The sequence below is a fragment of the Lacerta agilis genome, chromosome 5 (genome assembly GCF_009819535.1).
Source record: "Lacerta agilis isolate rLacAgi1 chromosome 5, rLacAgi1.pri, whole genome shotgun sequence".
Lineage (NCBI taxonomy): Eukaryota > Metazoa > Chordata > Lepidosauria > Squamata > Lacertidae > Lacerta > Lacerta agilis.
In genome coordinates this window covers 6,022,924-6,047,070 of record NC_046316.1, presented here as the reverse complement: position 1 = coordinate 6,047,070, position 24,147 = coordinate 6,022,924, and the positions used below count along the sequence as shown (strand labels likewise).

At 48.2% G+C, this 24,147-nt stretch overlaps 1 protein-coding gene across 1 annotated transcript in view; it reads left to right on the top strand.

Moving 5' to 3' along the window:
• SEMA3D (semaphorin 3D) overlaps window positions 1-24,147 on the top strand; it is a 203,712-nt gene that overhangs the window by 112,871 nt on the left and 66,694 nt on the right. The window contains exon 8 of the mRNA XM_033148347.1: window positions 3,362-3,504. Coding sequence (XP_033004238.1) covers window positions 3,362-3,504 — 143 coding nt within the window. The remainder of the gene's footprint in view (window positions 1-3,361; window positions 3,505-24,147) is intronic.

Below are 24,147 nucleotides of genomic sequence, written 5' to 3'. Positions count from 1 at the left end.
TTAAAGGTGTTTATAAATGGCTTCCTGCCCACCTAGCAGTTCCTGCCCACCTAGCAGTTCGAAAGCACGTCAAAGTGCAAGTAGATAAATAGGGACCGCTCCGGCGGGAAGGTAAACGGCGTTTCCGTGCGCTGCTCTGGTTCGCCAGAAGCGGCTTTGTCATGCTGGCCACATGACCCGGAAGCTGTCTGCGGACAAACGCCGGCTCCATTGGCCTATAAAGCGAGATGAGCGCCGCAACCCCAGAGTCGGACATGACTGGACCTGATGGTCAGGGGTCCCTTTACCCTTTACCTATAAATGGCTTACTATTTTAAACTCTCCAGACAACATAAAAGCAATAAACTTCATCATTAAAACAAAAATGCCACACAAACCCAGTAAAACAGTTGTATAAAAGCGTATACAAACGAAGAAAAGTTGGGATTCCAGGAAGTCAAAGCCATAAAAATGCAATACCTGCTGTATTTCTATTATTGTATTATTGCATTTCTGTGTTGCGGGGAGGGAGAGACAAAGCGTGTTCTCCTTCATGGAGAGCACGTGTTGCGGTGGGGGCTAGCAAGTCACCCCTCTGCTGCTGGGCGGGTTTGTATGGATGGCCACTACTATGATTGGGCTCTGGCTGTCGTTGGGGAGATTCATATGTTGCAATTTGTTGATGGACAGTCCAGAGCCTATAAATGACCCTGCACTCAGCGTCGGAGCCCTCCTGGCTTCGTGCATCGGATCGCCCGCCCTCCCGCCCTGTTTTTAGGCCTCTGCATTGACCTTGCTATGCCTGTCATGGGGTTGTCTGCGTTGTAGCAGGGGCCTGGTAGGAATTTTTTTCCACTTGGCTGATTGGCTGGTGCCATTTGGTTTTCGCCTACTGCGTAGCAATTAGTCACAACTTGTAAGGTTGGCGGTTAGGCATTGGTTATAAATTGATTTAGGAGGGGCAGAGTTGGCTGTGGTTGCCCCTCCTATGCTGCGAAGGGGCAGGTTGGCTGTGGTTGCCCCTTCAAAGCTGCTGCTGCGAGGGGAATTCCGTTACAGGAATCCAGGGGCTCACCATGCTTGTCCGTTTCACCCGGTCGGGGGACAGGGCCCACGCAAGAGCCCCTGGGAGCATTAGGGGAGAACGGGCGCACATTCTCTCCCCAGAGTGTTTCCCCCTATACTGACTCCACAGGCGGGTGGATGTCAGTTCTGTCCCCAGAGGGACAGATAGTCTTAACCAATGCCTAAGCAACCACTCACTTAATTTGTATTCAATAAAGTTGTGGCCAAATTAATGCCAAAAACCTAAAACTTATATCTGGTGTGAAGTGTGATTTACTTGATGGGTGGTTTGGGGACCTCTACATGCAATTAGCTTCCTTTTGATTTTTCAAATTTAGATTGGCTTCTTGTGAGAACAGTGATGCCTTTTTACTTCTTTGTAGCCTGCAACTTGACAGTTCTTAATATCCAGTATCTAACTTATATAGTCGATCATCATTTGGGTGTCAGTGGAACAACCATAGGATATAATGTAACCAGAGATGAGCTACAACACTGCAAATTTCTCATATAATTTTGAAGAATGCAATAAAAGCTGAAATTGTCCAGATGCCATTTAGTTTACATGCATTTATTTTAGGTAAAGGGACCCCCGACGGTTAAGTCCAGTCGTGTCCAACTCTGGGGTTGCGACGCTCATCTTGCTTTACTGGCCAAGGGAGCCGGCGTACAGCTTCCGGGTCATGTGGCCAGCATGACTAAGCCGCTTCTGGCAAACCAGAGCAGCGCACGGAAACGCCGTTTACCTTCCCGCCAGAGCAGTACCTATTTATCTACTTTGGGGACCTCGACACGCAACAGCCAGGCCTACCTCCTTTGCCTGAGCTCTGCCTCATATCCTTCTGGGACTTGAAAAGATGTTTTAGCCATCAGACAGGTGGCTGTGTGGGAGCAAAGTGTGCTCGAGCTCACGACCTTGAGATTGAGAGTCTTGTCTGGTACAAGACATATTTTTGTGTTGCAAAACTCTTATGTTATGGGGCTGTGGTGGAACTAAAATGGAAGACTGTGCAAGCTTCTTCACAATAAGTGATGGTTGCGACCTATAAAATGTCCCTGTGCAAGATAATAAAAACACCAAGAAATTCGGAGAGCTCAGAGTCTCCACTCTCAGAGCAACCTGCCTTCCTGGTCTTTGCATGATGCAAGTCTGTATACTCAGACACAAGTCCTACTGAGTTCCATGAAACTTACTTACTCCCATGTAAGTGTGTATAACATTGCAGCCTCCCTGCTCTAATCTTACTCCTCCAAACCATTTTCTGCTGGGAGTGATACTGAGTGTTTCTCCTGTTGCAGATTTCAGCAGAATTGATGTTACAGGTGGCTGCCTGTTGTGCCTCCGCAAGAGTCTCTGCCTTGGCTTTGCCTCCGCTTCCTCCTGATTTGTACAGAGACGTAGTGGAGCTTACATTAGCCCTTTCTTTAAAAGTGATGTGCATTGCCAACATTGATTCATTTTTAAAACTGTATTTAAGCATGGTCTTAGGACTCTTGCTCAAACACTTTTAAAAGGAGGGAGATGGATGCCATGGAAAAGAAGCCAAGAATGCGTGAGGGCCCATTCACACAGAAACATTGGCAGTGAGTTCGAATGCATGCCGGAAATCATGTCCACACCATGCTCTGGATGACAAATAATATTGACATAGTATGCATGCATGCTGGTCCAGTTCATGCAACCCTTGGCCTATGAAACAGGAGTGAATCTGGCCTAAATGACAAAACGCTTGCAGATGAATGAGTGGTTTCCTATGGTAGCAAGCCCGGATGACTGAATGATCCTGGTGGTTAACAGTATGACAATGCTACCTTTGACTTCCATTTTTTGTGTCATGGCCTGCATTGCATTAGAATCAGAAGTGTAAGATGAATTCTGATTGTTCAATGAGGAATTCGCCTAGGGCAAGTGTGGGGAACTTTTAGGTTCTCCCGCTGTTGCTGAACTACAGATCCCATTAGCTCCAGCAGTCTTGGCCAATGAGCAGGGGTGATGGGAGTTTTAGTTCAGCAACATCTGAAGGGCCAGAGGTTACCCACACTTGACTTCAGAGAAAGAGGAGGTGAAGAGCACACAATCCCACCGTCCAGAGATGGAGAGAACTGTGGCCTTCCAGATGTTGGACTCCAACCATCAGTGCCAGCTGATGGTCCATCAATATCTGGAGGCCTCCATAGCTTCTTCTTGATCCTCCATTGTGGTTCAGGGTAAGAAGTCTTCCTTCTGCACCAGCCTCAGTGTCTTGTGTCATCTCATAGGAGTTAGAAAACACAGATAAATGCTGTTACAATATTTGGTATTTTGGGTGTCTTTTAGGAGCAAAGTTTATTGGACTCTTCCCCATCCCGGACACATATAATCCGGACGATGACAAGATCTATTTCTTTTTCCGAGAAGTTTCTCAAGATAGCAGCACCTCTGACAAAACCATCCTTTCCCGAGTCGGCCGAGTCTGTAAGGTGAGCAATGAGAATATATGGAAAACTAACTCTCTAGTTTTGTTTCCTCGGTAAATATTAATCGCCCAAGGGAGGAAATAACTTTCCCCAAAGTACTGTCTAGGCTACCAACAATAATATGGATTACTAATGGAGTCTCGCATTCTCTCAACTGGTCCTGCACTGTTGGTTTGATAAGCCAGCTGTGAGTTTGGAATTCTTATATTTTCACAGTTGATAATGATGTTAAATAGTAGCCAGTTTAATTACCTGCCTCTGAATAGTGAGACTCCCATTCTAGATTCACAAATCATCGCTAACCCAAACAAACTAATCCACTTCTGTTTTGTTTTGTTTTTTTAGTTCTCCAGTATGTATTCGCTGTTGCTTTCCCCCCCACAGCATTTGGTCTGTGTTCTTTCACCCATTCAACACCTTCTCCTCCAGTATATTATTTCCCAGGATTCAAAGGGCTGTGCGGGGCTGCCCTTATATTTTTCCTTGCCTGAAACAACCTGGGCTGCAGCTTTGTGGTACTCTCACACTTTCTGGTTCCATCCCCGTTATTTATTATGGCTAGAATCCCAAGAACGGGGCTCTGGGCTTGTGTTTCTCAAGCAGCAAATCGCCGCCACCATCGCACGAGAAACCACTTCTGAAACTGGGGGGGGGGGGATTTCCAAAGGAGATAGCATTGCGGGGAGGGTCAGCTGTTTAAAAACCTGTGTATGTTCAATCTTTTGGGTGTGCCTGAAATCGCGCTTTGAATCCCAGCCAATGTTTATACATTGCATGCTCTGCCCGAAGGGAACCAAGCCAAGGTATGAGTTTAAGGCACAACAGGTATCCCGGAACAAAAGAACTGCAAAACGCAAATATGACCAAGCACTGTAAAATCAGTTTAAAGTCAACAGTCAGTGACAGCAGTAGTCAATCAATAACCATCCCAGGTAGAAATTTCAGAAGCCATCAATGAAATACCCTTTTGACCACTAATTAAAACATTTTTTTAAAAAAAAGGAGAAAGATTGCTTGCAGTCTAAGGAAGTCATCAGGTGGGTGTCCTTTGGAAAAGTTGAATTGCAACTAATCACCAAACTTAAAACCATGGAGAAACCTGGTCTGAACAAAGACATTGGATTCTTATCTCATTATACATAACTAAGCTATCTTTAGCCATCTCACCCCTTGCCTTTCCCTGCAAGACTAATTGCAGCCGTTAAGAGTCGTCAACAGGTTTTCCACACCTATCAGCTGATCCCCCATTCCCACCACCCTTCTGAGTAATACCCCTCCCCACTCCCTCAGTATATTTAAGGATCTGGTGACTTCTGTTTCAGTGCATGCACACGAAAGCTCATACGAAGAACAAACTCAGTTGGTCTCTAAGGTGCCACTGGAAAGAGTTTTCTATTTTGTTTCGACTATGGCAGACCAACACGGCTACCCACCTGTAACTGGAACTTTGGAAAAGTGTTTCACAGTGCCTTGCCAGGGCAGTGTTCCACGCTGGTTGCCGTGGCTAATAAAGTGTTGTTCTTACATCATGGTCTTGCTCCTTCCCCTCTCGACTCCTTGGAATAAACATGTTGCTAAAGGAAACACAGGCTAAACATAGATAAATAAAGCAAGCAAGGAGAAAGGTGGCTAACAGTTCCACAATGTAAGAGAAAGGCGACTGACAGCTCTACAGTCCTCTAACTTCTTTTGCTCTTCTCTGAAAGGAGCTTCCAGGATGGTTACCAGCCAAGTCCATGCACAGCCAGCCTTGAGCTCCTGCACTGCCCCCTCTGGTCCCCAGGGTGACCAAGAGGACATCAGAAACCCCCACTGATAATTAACCGTAGTTTATTATGTCATCCAAAACATAAGCCGACTGTTCATAAGCTTTAAAGGTAAAGTTAAAGGGACCCCTGACCGTTAGGTCCCATTGCAGACGACTCTGGGGTTGCGGCACTCATCTAACTTTACTGGCCAAGGGAGCCGGCGTTTGTCTGCAGACAGTTTTCCCCGGGCCATGTGGCCAGCATGACAAAGCCGCTTCTGGCAAACCATAGTGGTGCGCGGAAACGACAGAGTTGTACCTATTTATCTACTTGCACTTTGACGTGCTTTCAAACTGCTAGGTTGGCAGGAGCTGGGACCGAGCAACCGGAGCTCACCCCGTCGCGGGGATTTGAACCGCCGACCTTCTGATCAGCAAGCCTTAGGCTCTGTGGTTTAGACCACAGCGCCACCCGCGTCATAAACTGTGGTGAGGTTCAATTAAGCATAGTTAACCACCATTTGTCAAGTTTTGAACAACACAATAAGGCAGTTGTGGGTCACCTAAAGTCAAAACAAAACCATCCAGCCTCCTCGTGGGGGTGTTAGAGAGGGTGGAAAATTGTACTGGCACAAGGCTGGCTGAGACTCAGTCTCATAATTCAAAATGATGGGTTTGCTTTGTGTCCAAACCAGCCCAGATACTCACTGTCCGAATCAGCTCAATTAAGGTCGGCACTTTCATTGGATGGAATTTTTCTCCCTGCGGCAGGTGAAAGTTTAACTGGTACCTCTTTCCTGCTGTGAAAGAACAGTGATGGGAAACGGTTTGCCAATCCCATGTCTGTCTTTGTGACCTTTTAAAGATGCAGGATCTCTGCCAGAAAAAAAGGGGGCGGGCACCTTAGCGGTGGTTTTATGAAGATAAAACAAGATAAGGATTGTAGAGAATTTGTCACACGGATTTTAATAACATATTCAAATCCGTGCCAGGATCTGACTGCTGAGGCTTTGCATATGTAGGGCATCTACTTCAAGCCTTGGCTCAGCTAAAGAAGCTCAAGATATGGGGAAGAGATCGACTGTAGGCTCTCCAGAGTGGGAAACAGTTTCCATCCCAGGGGACGACATCCAGGGGTGTAGCGAGCCGCTTGGCTGGTGTGATGCCCCTCCTCGCTGGCCCGCCCGGCTCCTCCCAGGGAGCCCAGCGGCAAAAAAGCCGCTGAAAGGGGGAAAGCCCCCTTTCAGAGGCTTTTTTCACCGCTGGCTGAAGGCGCCAATCGCGGTCAGAGTAGATAATGCTAGGATAGTTGGGCCAGGATAGGTTTGACCAGTGGTTTTTTTCTAAAAAAAAATAAAAAATGATTAGGGCTACTTTCATTTTCCTACTCATATTGAAAATTTATTTATTTATTTAAAGCCCTAAACGGCCTCGGTCCTGTATACCTGAAGGAGCGTCTCCACCCCCATCGTTCAGCCCGGACACTGAGATCCAGCGCCGAGGGCCTTCTGTCGGTTCCCTCACTGTGAGAAGCAAAACTACAGGGAACCAGGCAGAGGGCCTTCTCGGTAGTGGCGCCCGCCCTGTGGAACGCCCTCCCATCACAGGTCAAGGAGATAAACAACTACCTGACATTCAGAAAATACCTAAAGGCAGCCCTGTTTAGGGAAGTTTTTAAACTGTGACTTTGTATTGTATTTTGGTACTGTATTTGTTGGAGGCCGCCCAGAGTGGCTGGGGAGACCCGGCCAGATGGGCGGGGTATAAATAATAATAATAATAATAATAATAATAATAATAATAATAATAATTATTATTATTATTATTATTATTATTATTATTATTATTATTGAAATGCTGCCCCTCAATTAGGCCAAACTTAGATTCACAAAAATGTTTAGGGGTATGCGTCCCCCTGCGTCCTCCCAGAAAAGGGCAACTTTATTGCAAGACTCTTTGTCCCCCCCCCACCTTTCCAAAAATTAAGAAGGGGACCTCTCTGGGTGTTTTCTGGATTCTTTTAAAAACCATATCTAGGGGTAGATGGAATGAATTTATTTCTGGTGTGTGTCACACACTGTACAGCTGCAATCTCTCGGCTCCTTTAGACTCTGTCACTCTTAGCTTGAGAGTGAGGCCTGCCTGCATCGAACCTCTCTAGCCAAACAGATTGGGGGGTCATTTGCAGTTGTGTGGGTGGTAGGCAGCTCCCTGGTCTGAGAACGGACAGAGCTGAGCGCAACCGTTCGGCGGGAAAGGGTTAAAGGGCTTAACCAATTTGACACCAGGGCTTTACGGATGCTGTCCCTCTGGGTCAAACATCTGTCAGCGTTTTCATCTTACCCAGTGATTAGAGGATTCAGATGTCCTGTGGGATTGCATGGGTTTCTTTCACCATTTCTAATTTTGAGATAATTTACTTTTTAAAAAATATGTATTATTTTGACTCATGCTTCCTTCTTTTCTTTAAAAAAAAGAACCATCAAACCTCACCCCTCCCCTTAATTTTGGTTGCATCGTTTTTCATTCTGCATATCACCTAGGGGATAGTGTTATAAATTGCAAGGAAGTTCTTTCAGCGTCCACGGCCGGACTGAAACGCGTAATTTGTCATGACAAGTGGCATTTCTGATATTTTGCTTTTCTTTTCTTAAAGACGTTATCAGCCACTTATCTGCAGTAGCTGGCATTTCTTCGTCTGCTTGGGGGAAAACTAGAATGTTCCCACTAATATCAAATGAAGTGTAGCCAATGCCTTGGCTTTGTTTTGTGTTTTCCCCTCCCGTTAGGATTAGGCATAGAAAATACTTACTTATCAAACCTTCATTAGGCATTTTACGAGTAAAACCGCGAAAGAAAGAGGCACGTACAAGAACCATTTTTTAAAAAGGGGGGAGAGTATATATACAAAGAGACAACAATTAAACTCGTAGGCTGATTGTATGTGTATATATGTAAAATCTAGGATTTCCTAGAAGGCTGATCGCCGAAGAATTGGTGCTTTTGAATTATGGTGCTGGAGGAGACTCTTGAGAGTCCCTTGGACTCCAAGAAGATCAAACCTATCCATTCTTAAAGAAATCAGCCCTGAGTGCTCACTAGAAGGACAGATCCTGAAGTTGAGGCTCCAGTACTTTGGCCACCTCATGAGAAGAGAAGACTCCCTAGAAAAGACCCTGATGTTGGGAAAAGATGGAGGGCACAAGGAGAAGGGGGCGACCGAGGATGAGATGGTTGGACAGTGTTCTCGAAGCTACTAACATGAATCTGACCAAACTGCAGGAGGCAGTGGAAGATGGGAGAGCCTGGCATGCTCTGGTCCATGGGGTCACGAAGAGTCGGACACAACTGAACGACTGAACAACAACAAAGCTCTCAGTTCCCAGAACTCTTTGGGGGAAGACTGTTTAAAGTGGTGTGATGCTGCTTTAAATGTACAGTTCACATGGCGCCATATTCCCACATACAGAAAACTCCTGTTTGAGGAAGTTTTGCTGGTTTCATGAAAAAGAAACCTACTTGTACTCATGTTTAAGCCAAGGCACAGGCCAATGGGAGGAAGCAACTTCAGTTCATAGGTGAAGACCTCAACCTACTTCTCTGTTGCTCTTCTTGGATCACATGGAAATAAGTCAGTGGAGAGACAGCACTGCTCACTCTTTTAGTCATTCTACACGTGAGGGACCCTGTTGTTTAAAATCAGTTGCCAAGCAGGGCTTTACTAAATTCCAAATAGATTGGGCCTGTCGCTTTGCTTGCTTTTGTCTGCAGAAATGACTATTGCAGATATTAATATTGTGCAGTTTGAAGTGCAGTTGGTTGCATGAAAACTGACTCCTTTTTGGAAATAAAACATTATTAAGGCCCATGCATTTAATTAAAACTTTACTTGCAGAACTGTCTTCAAAACAAAATGAAAACTTCAAATGATACATCCAAACAATTCCATACGACATGTGCCAGTCCAAGGCATAGACTCAGCATCTTACAAAATATGAAATAATTTCAACAGACCTGGAAGCAGAGGTCTGTCTCTCACCTCAGCCTTGCATTCCAGCTTGCATCCTGCTTGATGCTGTTTACCTGGAAACTATTTACACATCTTCACTTTCACAGAGCCTGGGAACAAAGAAAACAAGGCAGTTCCCCTCAAAATGGGGAATTCAATAACTCTCTTGTGGTCTAAGGTTAAACACTCATGTGTTATCTAGCAGAAAACAGTGGCAATTATCACCTAGAGCTCAGAAACCCTTAGAATACTGCAGAGGAATTTCTCCAGAGTTAGCAATACAGTAATACATATTTAGGTATTTTCCATTTCTGTGTCAATTAAACAATTATACTTCACATCGACTGTCTTCTCAAATAACCCTGATATGAAACATGATCCTGTAGCATTCATAGCAAAGTCACATCCTACGAGATACCGATATTATTAAGGGTATATTGACACCCTTGTTGGCGTCAATCAAAGACATTCCAGTATTGTCATGCGGCATGCAATTATTCAAATACAGCATCACTTCTGAATGGCAGAGTTTAAAGCGCTGCTTGGTGATAGGTTCTCAGAACTTCACTGTGATGCATTTAAAGGAAAAGGATCACATTGCATTCTCGGTTAGACTTTAGTACTGTTTGGGAGCTGGTACCTAAGCAAGTAGGTGCACCCCATCTCCCCCCTTGATTGAAGCTTAGTTAAAAAAAAAGACCCTAACCTAACTCCCTCTCCCCTGAGGTAGAATCATAGAATCATAGAGTTGGAAGAGACCACAAGGGCCATCCAGTCCAACCCCCTGCCAAGCAGGAAACACCATCAAAGCATTCCTGACAGATGGCTGTCAAGCCTCTGCTTAAAGACCTCCAAAGAAGGAGACTCCACCACACTCCTTGGTAGCAAATTCCACTGCCAAACAGCTCTCACTGTCAGGAAGTTCTTCCTAATGTTTAGGTGGAATCTTCTTTCTTGTAGTTTGAATCCATTGCCCCGTGTCCGCTTCTCTGGAGCAGCAGAAAACAACCTTTCTCCCTCCTTTATACGACATCCTTTTATATATTTGAACATGGCTATCATATCACTCCTTAACCTTCTCTTCTCCAGGCTAAACATACCCAGCTCCCTAAGCCATTCCTCATAAGGCATCGTTTCCAGGCCTTTGACCATTTTGGTTGCCCTCCTCTGGACACGTTCCAGCTTGTCAGTATCCTTCTTGAACTGTGGTGCCCAGAACTGGTCACAGTATGTGCACTTCACAGACCATGAATGTAACATTGCAGCCCATCACTGCATTTCTAACAGTCCTGGCCTTGATGATTAGAACATGAGAATTTTTTGTTTTGCCTTCCTTAGGCTATTATACTGGTAACTTCTAGCTGGGGGGTCTTTTAGTGATTTAACCTGGTCCACTTTGCTAGCCACACTTCCCATTCAATATCATTAAACATAATGGTGGCAATATATTACTTTTCAACGCCACTGCTCCAAAATCTTCTTCTCTATTATTTTGCCAGTGCCGGGGGTGGGGGGAGGATACAAAGAGGGGGGAAATATAAAATTTTATTTAAAGGCAAAGGGACCCCTGACCATTAGGTCCAGTCGTGTCCGACTCTGGGGTTGCGGTGCTCATCTCGCATTACTGGCCGAGGGAGCTGGCGTACATCTTCTGGGTCATGTGGCCAGCATGACTAAGCTGCTTCTGGCGAACCAGAGCAGCGCACGGAAATGCCGTTTACCTTCCCGCTGGAGTGGTACCTATTTATCTACTTGCACAGGAGTGCTTTCGACCGGCTAGGTTGGCAGGAGCTGGGACCGAGCAACGGGAGCTCACCCCATCGCGGGGATTCGAACCTCCGACCTTCTGATCGGCAAGCCCTAGGCTCTGTGGTTTAACCCACATTGCCACCCGTGTCCCATAAAATTTTATTTACGATTGCACTATTAAAAATACCAACACACTATGGACACACACATTTCCCCCTCCCACCCCCCTGATCCCATACCCAGCAGTCTCTTTCACAATGTGCCATAATCCCATCAGGCTTCAACCAGGCACCAACCAGGTATTTGTAAAATCGCAAGTTGTCAACTCTAGGCAGCCACTAGTAATTGCTGGTTTACACACTGTTATGTACTGAGTTGAATAGGATCCAAACTGCAGCAGGCTGATTGGTCCTAGAACAATAGGATTGAGATTGCAGGAGTCTGATTGGTCTGCAGGAGCCACCCAATCCAGCTCCAGGTGGAAGTGAATCCGCACTCTGATTGGCATACAGGAGTATGCCGGAATTAGCCAATCACGTGGGGCCCATTGTGTAAATAGTGTATATAAAGCAAACGTTTTGGGGGAACTACATTCCTCACTACTATGAGCTGAATAAAGAGCATGAAAATCACACTGGACTCCGAGTATCTTTCACTGGCGACGAGGATGGGATCCCGCTGAGCTGACTGCCACACACAGCACCGCAGCAACGCCACCTGCCGCACAGCTGCCTCGCACCGTATATCCAGGCTTCAGCTCCGGGTCCCGAGGAACTCAAGATGGCAACGGACAGCAGCTTCTCGCCATTCAACCCAGCATCAGGAGACTGGGAAGGATACGCCACCCGTTTCACCTTTCTTCTAGAAGCTAAAGGGGTCACCAACGATGCCAAGAAGAGGGCGATATTCTTCAGCGTCTGCGGAGAGGAGACATTCGAAATCGCCCGGGCTCTCCTTGCGCCTGATGATGTCGCTACCGTTCCTTACAAAACAATAGTGGAACGGCTGAAGGGGCACTTCTCGCCACAGCCCTCGGTGGTGGCTCGTCGAAATGCCTTCTATGCAAAGCGGCAAGCCCCTGGGGAAACCATAACGGGGTTTGTGACCTCCCTCCGCCAAGCCGCTCGGTTCTGCAACTTCTCAGAGTTGGAGAACATGCTGCGTGACCGCCTCGTCGGTGGCCTGAGGGATGAGAAGCTGCAACGACGCCTCTATGCCAAGAAGGACCTAACATTCCAGGTCGCTCTGGAGGAGGCCCTGGCAACAGAAGCCGCCGAGAGGTCGATGCAAGAGGCACGGCCGAGCGTGCCGTCCCAACCAAGGGTCCACCACGAGGACCTCATCGACGATTCAGGATCAGACAGGGAGGAGGTGCACAGAGTACAGCGGCGCACTCAAGCCGTGCACACACCACAGCTGCCTCGACCAGAAGGAGGGAGCTGCGCAAGCTGCGGGGAGAATCACGAGAGGAGGACCTGTCGTTTCCGCAATGCCGAGTGCAGGCAGTGCAGAAAATCAGGCCACATCGCCCGGGTGTGTCGGGCTCGGCCCATCCGACGCCAGGCATCAGATGACCGCCCCAAGAGCCCCAGGTCCCGGGGCCCAACGCACCAAGGCAACTCGACGGAGACCACGGACTACCAGGTATACCAGTTGCCCCACCCCAACATAGAGAAAATTTATGTAGAGGTACAGATAGAGGGGGCCCCGTGCCGCATGGAGCTGGACACAGGTTCAACCCTATCCATAATCTCGGCACGGACTTTAAGGAAACTGTGCCCTAGTGGGGGTCCCAAACTCAGGCCAGCCCCATTCACCCTCCGGGACTTCCAGAAACGTAAGGTCCCCACAATGGGGGTGGGGACCTTCAGGGTGCAATATCGAGGGCGGACGCGGCAACTGGACTTGCTCGTGGTCAAGGGCTCCTACGTTAGCTTACTGGGATTGGCATGGTTTGGACCACTGGGGCTAGCCGTCACCGGGGTGAACCGCACTAGCTTACAAGTGGATGTGGACGCCATATGCAAGGAGTTTCCGGCAGTTTTCGATGGGAAATTGGGACAGTATACGGGCCCCCCCATTGCCCTACAGCTGGACCCCGCAGTACGACCTGTCCGGCTCAAGGCCCGCCGGGTCCTGTTCGCCCTGAAACCCCGTATAGACGAGGAATTGGACCGGCTCGTGGAGCAAGGAGTGCTGGAGCCTGTGCCTAATGCCACCTGGGAAACCCCGATCGTCACACCCGTCAAGCCTAATGGTTCGGTCCGCATCTGCGCAGACTACAAATGTACCATAAACAAGGCCCTCACGGCCCACGCATACCCAGTGCCAGTGGTCAGCCATGTCCTCGCCACCCTGGCTGGGTCAATTTTTTTTGGCAAGCTGGACTTGGCCCAAGCCTATCAACAGCTGCCAGTAGATGAAGCCACAGCAGAGGCACAGACGATTGTGGCACAGACGATTGTGACACACAGGGGAGCGTTCAAGGTAAAGTGGCTGCAATTCGGTGTCAGCGTGGCACGAGGCATATTCCAGAATCTAATGGACTCCCTCCTTAAAGGGATTCCTGGCGTCACCCCCTTCTTCGATGATGTGTTGATTGCCGGGCCCACGGCAGAGGAGTTTGAGGATCGCCTTCGCACCGTTCTGCACCGTTTCCAGACAGCGGGTCTCAAGGTGAAGCGGGAAAAGTGTCTACTGGGAGTGCCTCAGGTGGACTTTCTGGGATTTATGGTGGATGCAGAAGGGGTCCACCTGACTGGGGACAAGGTACGGGCCATTTGTGATGCCCCAGCGCCCAAGGGCAAGACTGAACTTCAGGCCTTCTTGGGGCTATTGAACTTTTACCATGCCTTCCTTCCCCATAAGGCAGCAGTAGCAGAGCCCCTACACAGACTCCTGGACAAGCGGGCCCCTTGGGTGTGGGGCCAGCGCCAGGAGGCCGCATTCCAGGCAGTCAAGGACTTGCTCGTCTCAAATTCGGTCTTGGCACACTTCGACGAGAGGCTGCCGGTGGTGTTAGCATGTGACGCCTCACCCTACGGCATCGGTGCTGTCCTTGGACACCAACTCCCAGATGGAAGAGAGGTGCCAGTGGCATACTTTTCCCAGACACTCACCACAGCTGAGCGGAACTACTCGCAAATCGACAAGGAAGGTCTGGCAATTGTGAAGGGAGTAAAAAAATTCCACGATTTCTTGTACGGGCGGCCCTTTACCGTGGTGACTGATCACAAGCCGTTGCTTGGTTTGTTTGCCCCCGAAAAGCAGACCCCCCAAGTGCTGTCTCCTCGCGTCCTCAGGTGGTCAATTTTCCTTGCCGGCTACCAGTATGCACTGATTCACCGCCCTGGGAAAGCGATGGGCCACGCAGACGCCCTCAGCAGGCTACCACTACCAGAAACAGGCCCCGACCCAGCACCCGCACAAGAGGTTATGAGCCTGGAGCTGCTTCCCGACCGCCCTATTCAGGCACAAGAAGTTGCACACCATTCCAAGAAAGATAGGGTCATCTCCCGGGTCCTGGACTGGGTGTGGAGGGGATGGCCCAGCAGCAGCCCCGGGCCAGAATTCGCTGGCTACACAACCCGTAAACATGAACTGTCGGCCCACAAGGGGTGCCTGTTATGGGGAAGCAGGGTCGTCGTTCCTGAGCCCCTTCGCAAAAGGGTCCTTGCAGCCCTACACGAGACACACCCAGGGGTAGTGAGAATAAAGGCCCTCGCCAGGAGTTATGTATGGTGGCCAGGGATTGACGGAGAGATAGAGACCTGGGTCAAACACTGCCAGGCCTGCCAAGAATCCCGCCCAGATCCCCCAAGGTCCCCAGTGCAGTCCTGGGAGTCCGCCCGAGCACCATGGTCACGCCTGCACATGGACTTCGCGGGCCCCTTCCAGGGGAAAACATTCTTCATAGTGGTGGACTCCTACACCAAATGGCTGGAAGTCGCACTGGTACCATCCACTTCTACGTCCGCAGCCATCCGGGTACTACGCAGGCTGTTTGCAACCCATGGACTCCCTGACACTCTCGTCTCAGACAACGGAACCACATTTATGTCAGAAGAATTCCAGACCTTCACAGCGCAGAATGCCATCCGCCACCTCCGCTCAGCACCATTCCACCCTGCCACCAATGGCCAAGCAGAGCGCATGGTGCGGACCACCAAGGACACCCTACGCTGCATGACGCAAGGGGACTGGGAGTACCGCCTTGCCACATTCCTTCTAGCACAGCACAGCACCCCCAGCTCAACGACTGGCCGGAGCCCCGCTGAACTACTAATGGGCCGGCGCCTCGCAATCAGACTGGACCGCCTCCACCCTGACAGAGCTCAGGATGAGGTGGTGGTGGGGGAAGGCAGGAACCCCCGGACCTTTGTGGCCCAGGATCCAGTGTACGCAAAGAATTTTGGGGCAGGCCCAGCATGGGTACCCGCCACAGTCACCAGGGTGACGGGCCCCGTGTCATACGAGGTGCTAACAGAGGGGGGGCAATGCTGGCGCCGCCACTGCGACCAGCTACGGCGATGATTCCCAGGAGAAAACCAGGAGGAGGACAGGTCAGAGGAGTCCCAAGGGAACAGTGGGGCATTGAGACCCGTAGAGCAGGAGGGGCCGGCAGGGGAGGCAGAATCAGTAAATACTGAGAGGACCCGTGAGGCCGAAAGGGCACCGGAACCAGAGCCACGACAGAGCGAGCTGGTTGCGCCAGACCAAACAGCCCCATCACAACCAGCAGCCTTGGAACACGAGCCTGAACCAGAACCCCTGACCAGGGAACAGCCCAGGCCGCAACGCACACGTAGGCGGCCAGCGTACCTTGAGGACTATGGATGCAACCTCCCAGGCAGGACTGGAACTTAGAGGGGAGGGGTGTTATGTACTGAGTTGAATAGGATCCAAACTGCAGCAGGCTGATTGGTCCTAGAACAATAGGATTGAGATTGCAGCAGTCTGACTGGTCCCAGAACAATAGGATTGAGATTGCAGGAGTCTGATTGGTCTGCAGGAGCCACCCAATCCAGCTCCAGGTGGAAGTGAATCCGCACTCTGATTGGCATACAGGAGTATCCTGGAATTAGCCAATCACGTGGGGCCCATTGTGTAAATAGTGTATATAAAGCAAACGTTTTGGGGGAACTACATTCCTCACTACTATGAGCTGAATAAAGAGCATGAAAATCACACTGGACTCCGAGTATCTTTCACACACGTTGCCCCCACAGTGATTTCCGGGTTCTAGAAACCTTACTCCCCTTACGCATCTGGCCATTTGTCCCAGCATTTAAGCCATTCTGCTTCCTGGACTTTTTGCCCAGACATGTTGCTGAATATGCAGACGGGAACATAATTTCTAGTTATTTTTCCTCTCTGCTCGGTGATCCAGAACCGGAATGCCCTGTGCGAGAGAACGTTTGTGTGGGTTTGCCAAATAAGCACCTTTCTCAAACTGGACTTTCCCACAGTCTCTTGCAGACATTGTCGCAAGGACTTTTCAGACTTGTAAATTAGTGCTTTCTATCATTTAAGAACTTCAAGAGATGGCTTTTTTTAATTTTCAAAAAGCAGGTGGACATTGGAGTGATCTCATTTCCATGTCGGCTGTCCCATAAACAGCCAAAGCAGGAAACATTTTGCGCAGATTTGCCAGATGTTAAGAGCTTAGCCCTGCTTTTCCCATCATGGATGTCTGGAGGGCAGAATCTCCAGGCAGGATCTGTGCACAGCAATATCTGGTGAATCTTGTGGCAGGCTTGCTTCTAACGCTCACGCACTGGGAGTCAGTTCCTATCCCTCTGGATGCAATCCAGGAATAGGGAAGCGCTGTCAAGTCCCATGGGTTCTAAAACGGGAAATGGACTTGCAGGCTTAAATCCCTGTGCCATAAATGCGCTTAGCTCACAGGGGGAATGTCAGTCAGGAACAGGAGCCTTGCTGAAAGTGGGCTATTTTCACCGCCATGCTTGTAATCCTAACACCTTTTCTATATATGCCCCAGAAACATTGAGTATGGCATAGTGGTTAGAATGTTGGACCTGGGAGACCAGGGTTCAAATCCTTCACACAGCCATGAAGCAAAATTGTGTATTTTAGGCAAAATTGCATGGGGAAAAATCTGGATATTAGGAGAAATTTGCACTAAGGTGCTGCTGAATTTTCATGAGGACTTTTTTTAAAGAAACATAAACTGCCAATGTAGAAATGAGAACTGAAGATTGGAAAAATGAGAAACAGAAAGAAAGCAGAACTGATGGATGGGCCTATCCAGTGTGGTGTAGTGGTTAAGAGTGGTAGACTCATAATCTTGGGAACCGGGTTCACGTCTCCTCTCCTCCACATGCAGCTGCTGGGTGACCTTGGGCTAGTCACACTTCTCTGAAGTCTCTCAGCCCCACTCACCCCACAGAGTGTTTGTTGGGGGGCGGGGAGGGAAAGGAGAATGTTAGCCGCTTTGAGACTCTTTTGGGTAGTGATAAAGCGGGATATCAAATCCAAACTCCTCCTCCTCCTCCTCCTCCTCCTCCTCTTCTTCTTCTTCTTCTTCTTCTTCTTCTTCTTCTTCTTACCTAAGACACCTTTAAAATACTTGTTTTTGTCCTTTTACCTGCATGGCTGACGCTGCCTTGGCAGTTGCTGCCATCCCATAGTTGCGAGGGGTTGGGTGTGGCATGTTGGCAGACCCTTTTGCAGTTATCTGGACCAACGTGAGAGCAGCTGTGGATCCAGCAGCAGCCACACCGCTGAAGGTATTCATTCAAGGAGGATTAAAACCAAGCATTTGCAGCAGATGGATTTACCTGTATGGATTATATGCAATAACGTGTCTGAGGCCTCCTTTGATGGCACAGAGGGATGGTGCCAAAATCTGCAGTTACTGGGCTTCAGCAACGGCTCTCAATTACTAAGTCCTTCAGATGTACCGGTATTCTGAGCCTGCCTAAGCCTGCTCATGGATGCAAGAAGCTCTCCTCTCCACAAATCTGCTGGAGTAGATCCATGGGGTGATGTGGGGGTGCACTGGGGCAGGAAAGGGTAGGATAGAACTCATAGAAATCACCCCCTCCTTTAAATTCACACCTATACATTCAGTATTCCTCTATGCAAATTTTATGCAATTTGGAACCTAATTTATCCTCTTTGTTGACATATGGGTGGGCCATGATGGGTCTGGTGAATTCCAGAGAAATAAGCACACACATGTTTATTGAACCAGTTCTGTAATTTAAAGGTAAAGGTAAAGGGACCCCTAACCATTAGGTCCAGTCGTGTCCGACTCTGGGGTTGCGGCGCTCATCTCGCATTACTGGCCGAGGGAGCCGGCGTACAGCTTCCGGGTCATGTGGCCATCATGACAAAGCCACTTCTGGCGAACCAGAGCAGCGCACGGAAACGCCGTTTACCTTCCCACCAGAGTGGTACCTATTTATCTACTTGCACTTTGAGGTGCTTTTGAACTGCTAGGTTGGCAGGAGCAGGGACCGAGGAACAGGAGCTCACACCGTCGCGGGGATTCGAACTGCCGACCTTCTGATCAGCAAGCCCTAGGCTCTGTGGTTTAACCCACAGCGCCACCTGCGTGGGTTAAACCCACTGCCTTCTTAAATCCTCATACTAGAGACCTGTTAGAGCAAGGTGTTTGTGGTTCAACCAGAAGGCAAAACTGGTTCAAACTTCAAGGAATTGTACCTTCCGCACATTAATTTTTTTAAAAAATGAAATAAAATTTTATAAAAACAAATACATATCACAGAACTTTTGCTTGCAATCATCAACCTTTTACAGCAGTGGAAACAGCAAGTGAAAGGAAAGGGAAAGGGAAAGGAATGTTGAATGAGTGAACCACATCAGCTCTGGAAACAGCTTTTGTTTGAACTATGTGTGGGAGATTATTTTAGCTCCCATTGCTGGCCAGCCTTGCAGACTTCCCATTACTTTTTCAGAGCTGTAATTTTCTCACATCAGATGTGCCGAATTATGGGGTTAGCTGTGGAAAACCTGACTCCTGAGTTAGAAAATATTTTCACTTCATATCCGGAAGTTTTCCTCCCCCTGAATTATTTTTGGAGTGATTTCAAATTAGGAAGTCCAAGCACGCAATTTAGAATTGTCTCTAGTACAATTTCTGTGAGTGACGGTGAAATGGAGGAAGTAAGAGAAGAGAGGCATTTTACCGGAATATAAGACTGCTTGTCGAAGTCCAATGAAATGAAGAGCAGTAAGAAGCTTCCAGATGGTCTTGACACCCACTAAATGGGAATGAGACCCACCAAACGTCACCAGACCATGATAAAGGGGGGCACTGTACCCTCTTGCCTTCAGGCCACCACTCACATAATCCATGGCAAAGGCTGCATCAAGAGTATGCTCCGCTCGGTGTGTTAGACTGGGTCTCCCGTTGGGGCAGCCTCATGGACATTGATCCTGGGTTGAGAATTGTTGGCTCTCATTGGCTCCAATGTGGTGGTGAGAACTCCAACAGCATTTCCATTTCTCTCTCTCAACACAACACCGAATGCAGACCCTCTAAGCCAGGCACCCCCCAAACTCGGCCCTCCAGCTGTTTTGGGACTACAATTCCCATCATCCCTGACTACTGACCCTGTTAGCTAGGGATGTTGGGAGTTGTAGTCCCAAAACAGCTGGAGGGTCGAGTTTGGGATGCCTGCTCCAAGCCCACCCTGGGGTCAACAGGTTTTCTTTTGAAGGCGGTGGAACTCCTGAGGTCCATGGTGACACTTGACCCTCTAGCCTTGCCTTGTTCTGCGCTGAGGCATTCCAGAGCTAGGTCAGTCTTACCTAGATCACACACCCAGATGTCAGTGGTACCTGCCCCTCACCCATAATAAAGAAATGGATGAGCATGGTCTAATTTTGGATTGACCTGGCGTTATGCAACAGCACTGCTGAACTAGGGAGCCCAGCAAACAAGGAAGCAGGCACTTCTGAGGAGTGGAGGGGTCGAGAAGAAGGGTGGAGACCAGGCACCTAGACTTCAGCTTCTCCACCCAAAATTTACCACCCTCCAGGGGTGGCCTGTCCTGTTTCGCCACCTGAGGCAAAGTTGGGAAGGTACCAGTCCTACCGTCAAAGCCTCGCTTACCACAGTCGCATGGCATCAGCTTCTGGCGAGATTGCACAGGATCTCACTGAACTTTCACAAGATCTCTCTTTGGGATTCTGCTTCCTGAGGAGGCTGCTTCAGTCCACCTTATGGGTGGGCTGCCCCTCCCCCACCCTGCCCATGACCACATCAAAATTGTTGCCAAAATTGAGGCAGTATCCTAGTATTCCCCGCCACATGTCCACACAGAAACATATTAACACCACTCCACATTAAAGTACGTGTTAACAGTAACATTAGAGTAATGGTGATTTCCCCCATGTTGGTAATACGGTTAGAACTGCACACTCTTTTGGTTCAACAAAAGGATGGCAGGATTCTTAACAATGTGTTAGGAAGAGCACAGCAGTTCTCTCAATTTTTATGTCTCTGGATGTTGGCAAGGTTCATCTTATCCTGGGCTGCTAAGTTTTTAGGAAATGTCCAAAAGAATCCGCAATTTGTCCTGGTGGAGTAGTCAATCCCATAATGAACTCTGGGCAAATAGATTCCCATGCCACAGCTTATTGTGGTCAATGACTCTCTTTAAATCTTGCCTTTATATCTGCACAAAATGGTCTCTTGCTGCTGGTCAACACAGTAATAACAGCAACTATTTAAACAGCTCGTCCTGTTCACAATGCACAATTCACACTTGGACCTTGTGGCAGGGACTTGGTTTTCTTACAGGCAAGCATTGTGAGCAATGATGGATTTACTGAGGCAAAGTACTGTTACTGGGAAACCGCAAATGTAATGGTGCATTTAAAGTAAATAAGCTCATGGAGCTGAGAAAATTGGGACATCTTTGTCCATTTCAGGATAGAATAGCTCAGGGAATTTATTAAATGTGACCAGAGAGTTTTCTCTAATGCAACCTACTGTAGCTCTGTGTGTGTGTGTGTGTGTGTGTGTGTGTGTGAGAGAGAGAGAGAGAGAGAGAGAGAGAGAGAGAGAGAGAGAGAGAGAGAGTTTCTTTTTGCTAGTAATATCAGCTCTCTCCTTACGTATGCAAGGAGAACTCAAGAGTTTGTTTCTTTTTTTTGATTTTCATTTATTTCCTGCTGTTCTTGCCAGGAATTTCCTTTGATAGATGCCTTTGCATAACTTGCTGCAGGCACAATTAATAAGCAACTTCTTCAAATTCCACATGTTGTCTGGATTGACTTACACAGCTGCTTTCTGTAATTATTACTTTTAAACTGCAATGCATTTGAATTTCTCAGTGTCCTCCAGAATTGATTGATGTGCAGAAAACTTCCTATGCATTCAGATGTTCCTTCTTGATGTGTGTCATTTTTACTTACAGTAAGATTTAGGAATGGCAAGCTGCAGATGTTCTCTTAATTTCCCCCTTGGCATCTGTTCTTTTCCGTGGTTGTGATTTGCAAAGTCTGCAGGCTGTGTTCTGTGCAGTACAGCTTAATTATGATACCTGGCTGGTGTGGACTGCATGAGCCTCAATGAAGATGAAGCAAAACACGTTGGCTTTTCCCCTACCTACATTTGTAGATCATACTCAAGTGGGAGAGAGACACATATCTCCCATTGACAGGTGTGTGATGTATCCCTGTACAATGCACATATTGCCATGGGGCACACAGGAAGAGAGGAAATGTCTATTTCTCCTTTCTCACTGCTTTGCCAACAAAGGTCCGTATAGTTAAAGCTATGGTTTCCCTATGGTTTCCAGCTATGGTAGTGATGTATGGAAGTGAGAGCTGGACCACAAAGAAGGCTGATCGCCAAAGAATTGATGATTTTGAATTATGGCGCTGGAGGAGACTCTTGAGAGTCCCATGGACTGCAAGAAGATCAAACCTATCCATCCTGAAGGAAATCAGCCCTGAGTGCTCACTGAAAGGACAGATCCTGAAGCTGAGGCTCCAATACTTTGGCCACCTCATGAGAAGAGAAGACTCCCTGGAAAAGACCCTGATGTTGGGAAGGATGGAGGGCACAAGGAGAAGGGGATGACAGAGGATGAGATGGTTGGACAGTGTTCTCGAAGCTACCAACATGAATCTGACCAAACTGCAGGAGGCAGTGGAAGACAGGAGTGCCTGGCGTGCTCTGGTCCATGGGGTCACGAAGAGTCAGACACGACTGAACGACTGAACAACAACAACAAAGCTCTCAGTTCCCAGGACTCTTTGGGGGAAGACTGTTTAAAGTGGTGTGATGCTGCTTTAAATGTACAGTTCACATGGCGCCATATTCCCGCATACAGAAAACTCCTGTTTGAGGAAGTTTTGCTGGTTTCATGAAAAAGAAAATGCATAAGGGTTTCTCTGTCCAGTCCTCAGTCCTCTCTATGGATTCACAGGCCACAGCTGCCATTGTGGCCTCCTCAAGTGCTGAATCTGAAGCTTGTTCTTAACCTGTATCTTGCTTTCACATGGCTGGAATCTAGCCTTCTCTCTGAAAGTCAGAGTCACACCATCCATTGTTCTGCTCCCTTTTGTCTCTCCCTCCCCATCCCCCCTCTGGCCCACCCGTGCCACACATTTTGCCCATGGGGGAATTGAATGTGGCCAAAGGCTGGAAAAGGCCCCCACCCCAAATTTATGATAACCAGATATAAAGAAACAAGGAATTCCAGCCACATGTGCTTCTCTTTCCAGCCATGTGATTCTAAATTTCATAGGAGGTGCTGATGGACTCAAAACTTGCATCAGCTTGGGTCTGACTGTTAAAATAGGATGTTTCTGAAAGTGGTGTGTTTTTCTTAGGCAGCTCTGTGCCATTAATCCAGTTCTTGTTGCCAAATACGATCGTGATCAGAGAAATGGTGAACTGTTCATGATGGTCTACAAGATAGTTACATTGTCTCCCTGGCATATAATTGCCCTGAATTTCTTATTACCTTTTCCTTCCCCTCCCGAAAAAGTCAGTTCAGATTTTTTCCATGTGACTATAGTTTTACAGTAATTGACCAAGGTTAAATATCTCCCTCACATTTGGCAGCCTTCCTGTTCGTGCTTCTAACACCCAGGCACAAGTGAACAGCAGACTTTCGCTAGGTACTTCCTTGTTCCTTGGAAGGAGTCGCTTGTAGGTGGAGCGCTGGGGTTTCCTTACAGTTTAAGAGACTACTAAGCAGTAGGTGCTAATTAAGTTGTTATTCGTAGCGAAATGAAAACCCTTAAGAGCTTTATCTAGCAATATAATGAGGTTTATTGTAAAGACAACTAAGAGCCCTGCGGCACCCTATAGTCTGAATTCATTGTGGCCAAATGTACATTTTTGGGAGAAGGTGCGCAAAGGCAGATTATCAACTCGTCAGCCCAATGCTGTCCCCCTGCATTCGATTGAGGACCTCTTGTTTGCATGTAGAGGTCCTCAAGCCCACCCCCAAATAATTCACACCGCACACAGGAATTTTGTTTAAGGTTATTGGCATAATTTTGGCCACAACTTTTTTTTTATTAAATTACAACATGTGAGTGGTTTCTTAGGCATTGGTTTGACTATAAGTCCCATCCAGGGGACAGGCTGGCTTCCATCCGCCTGGTGGAAGACAGCAAAGGGGAAAACACATTGAGGAGAGGATTGGGGTCGGGGTGGCCAGGACCCTCCCTCTCCCCTAGTGTTCCCAGGGGCTCTTGCGTGGCCCTAACCCATGACCAAGGGACGGACAAGCATGGAGAGCCCCTGGATTCCTTTAATGGAATTCCCCGCGCAGCAGCAGCAGCATTGGAGGGGCAGGCACGGCCAACCACTTCCCCTCCACCAACCAATTGAATAACCAATGCCTAACCACCAACCTTACAAGTTGTGACTAATTGCTACGCAGTAGGCAAAACCCAATGGCCACAGCCAATCAGCCAATTGGGAAAATTCCTACCAGGCCCCTGCCACAAAGCAGACGACCCCATGACAGGCATAGCAAGGTCAAAGCGCACACCTACAAAACGAGGGGGGGACGGGTGGGAGGTCCGGTGCACGCAGCAAAGAGGGGCTGGTGCTGCGAGCACCCAGAATATATAACCCCTGCACTGTCTATCAAAATTTGCAACATACAATTCTCCCCAACAA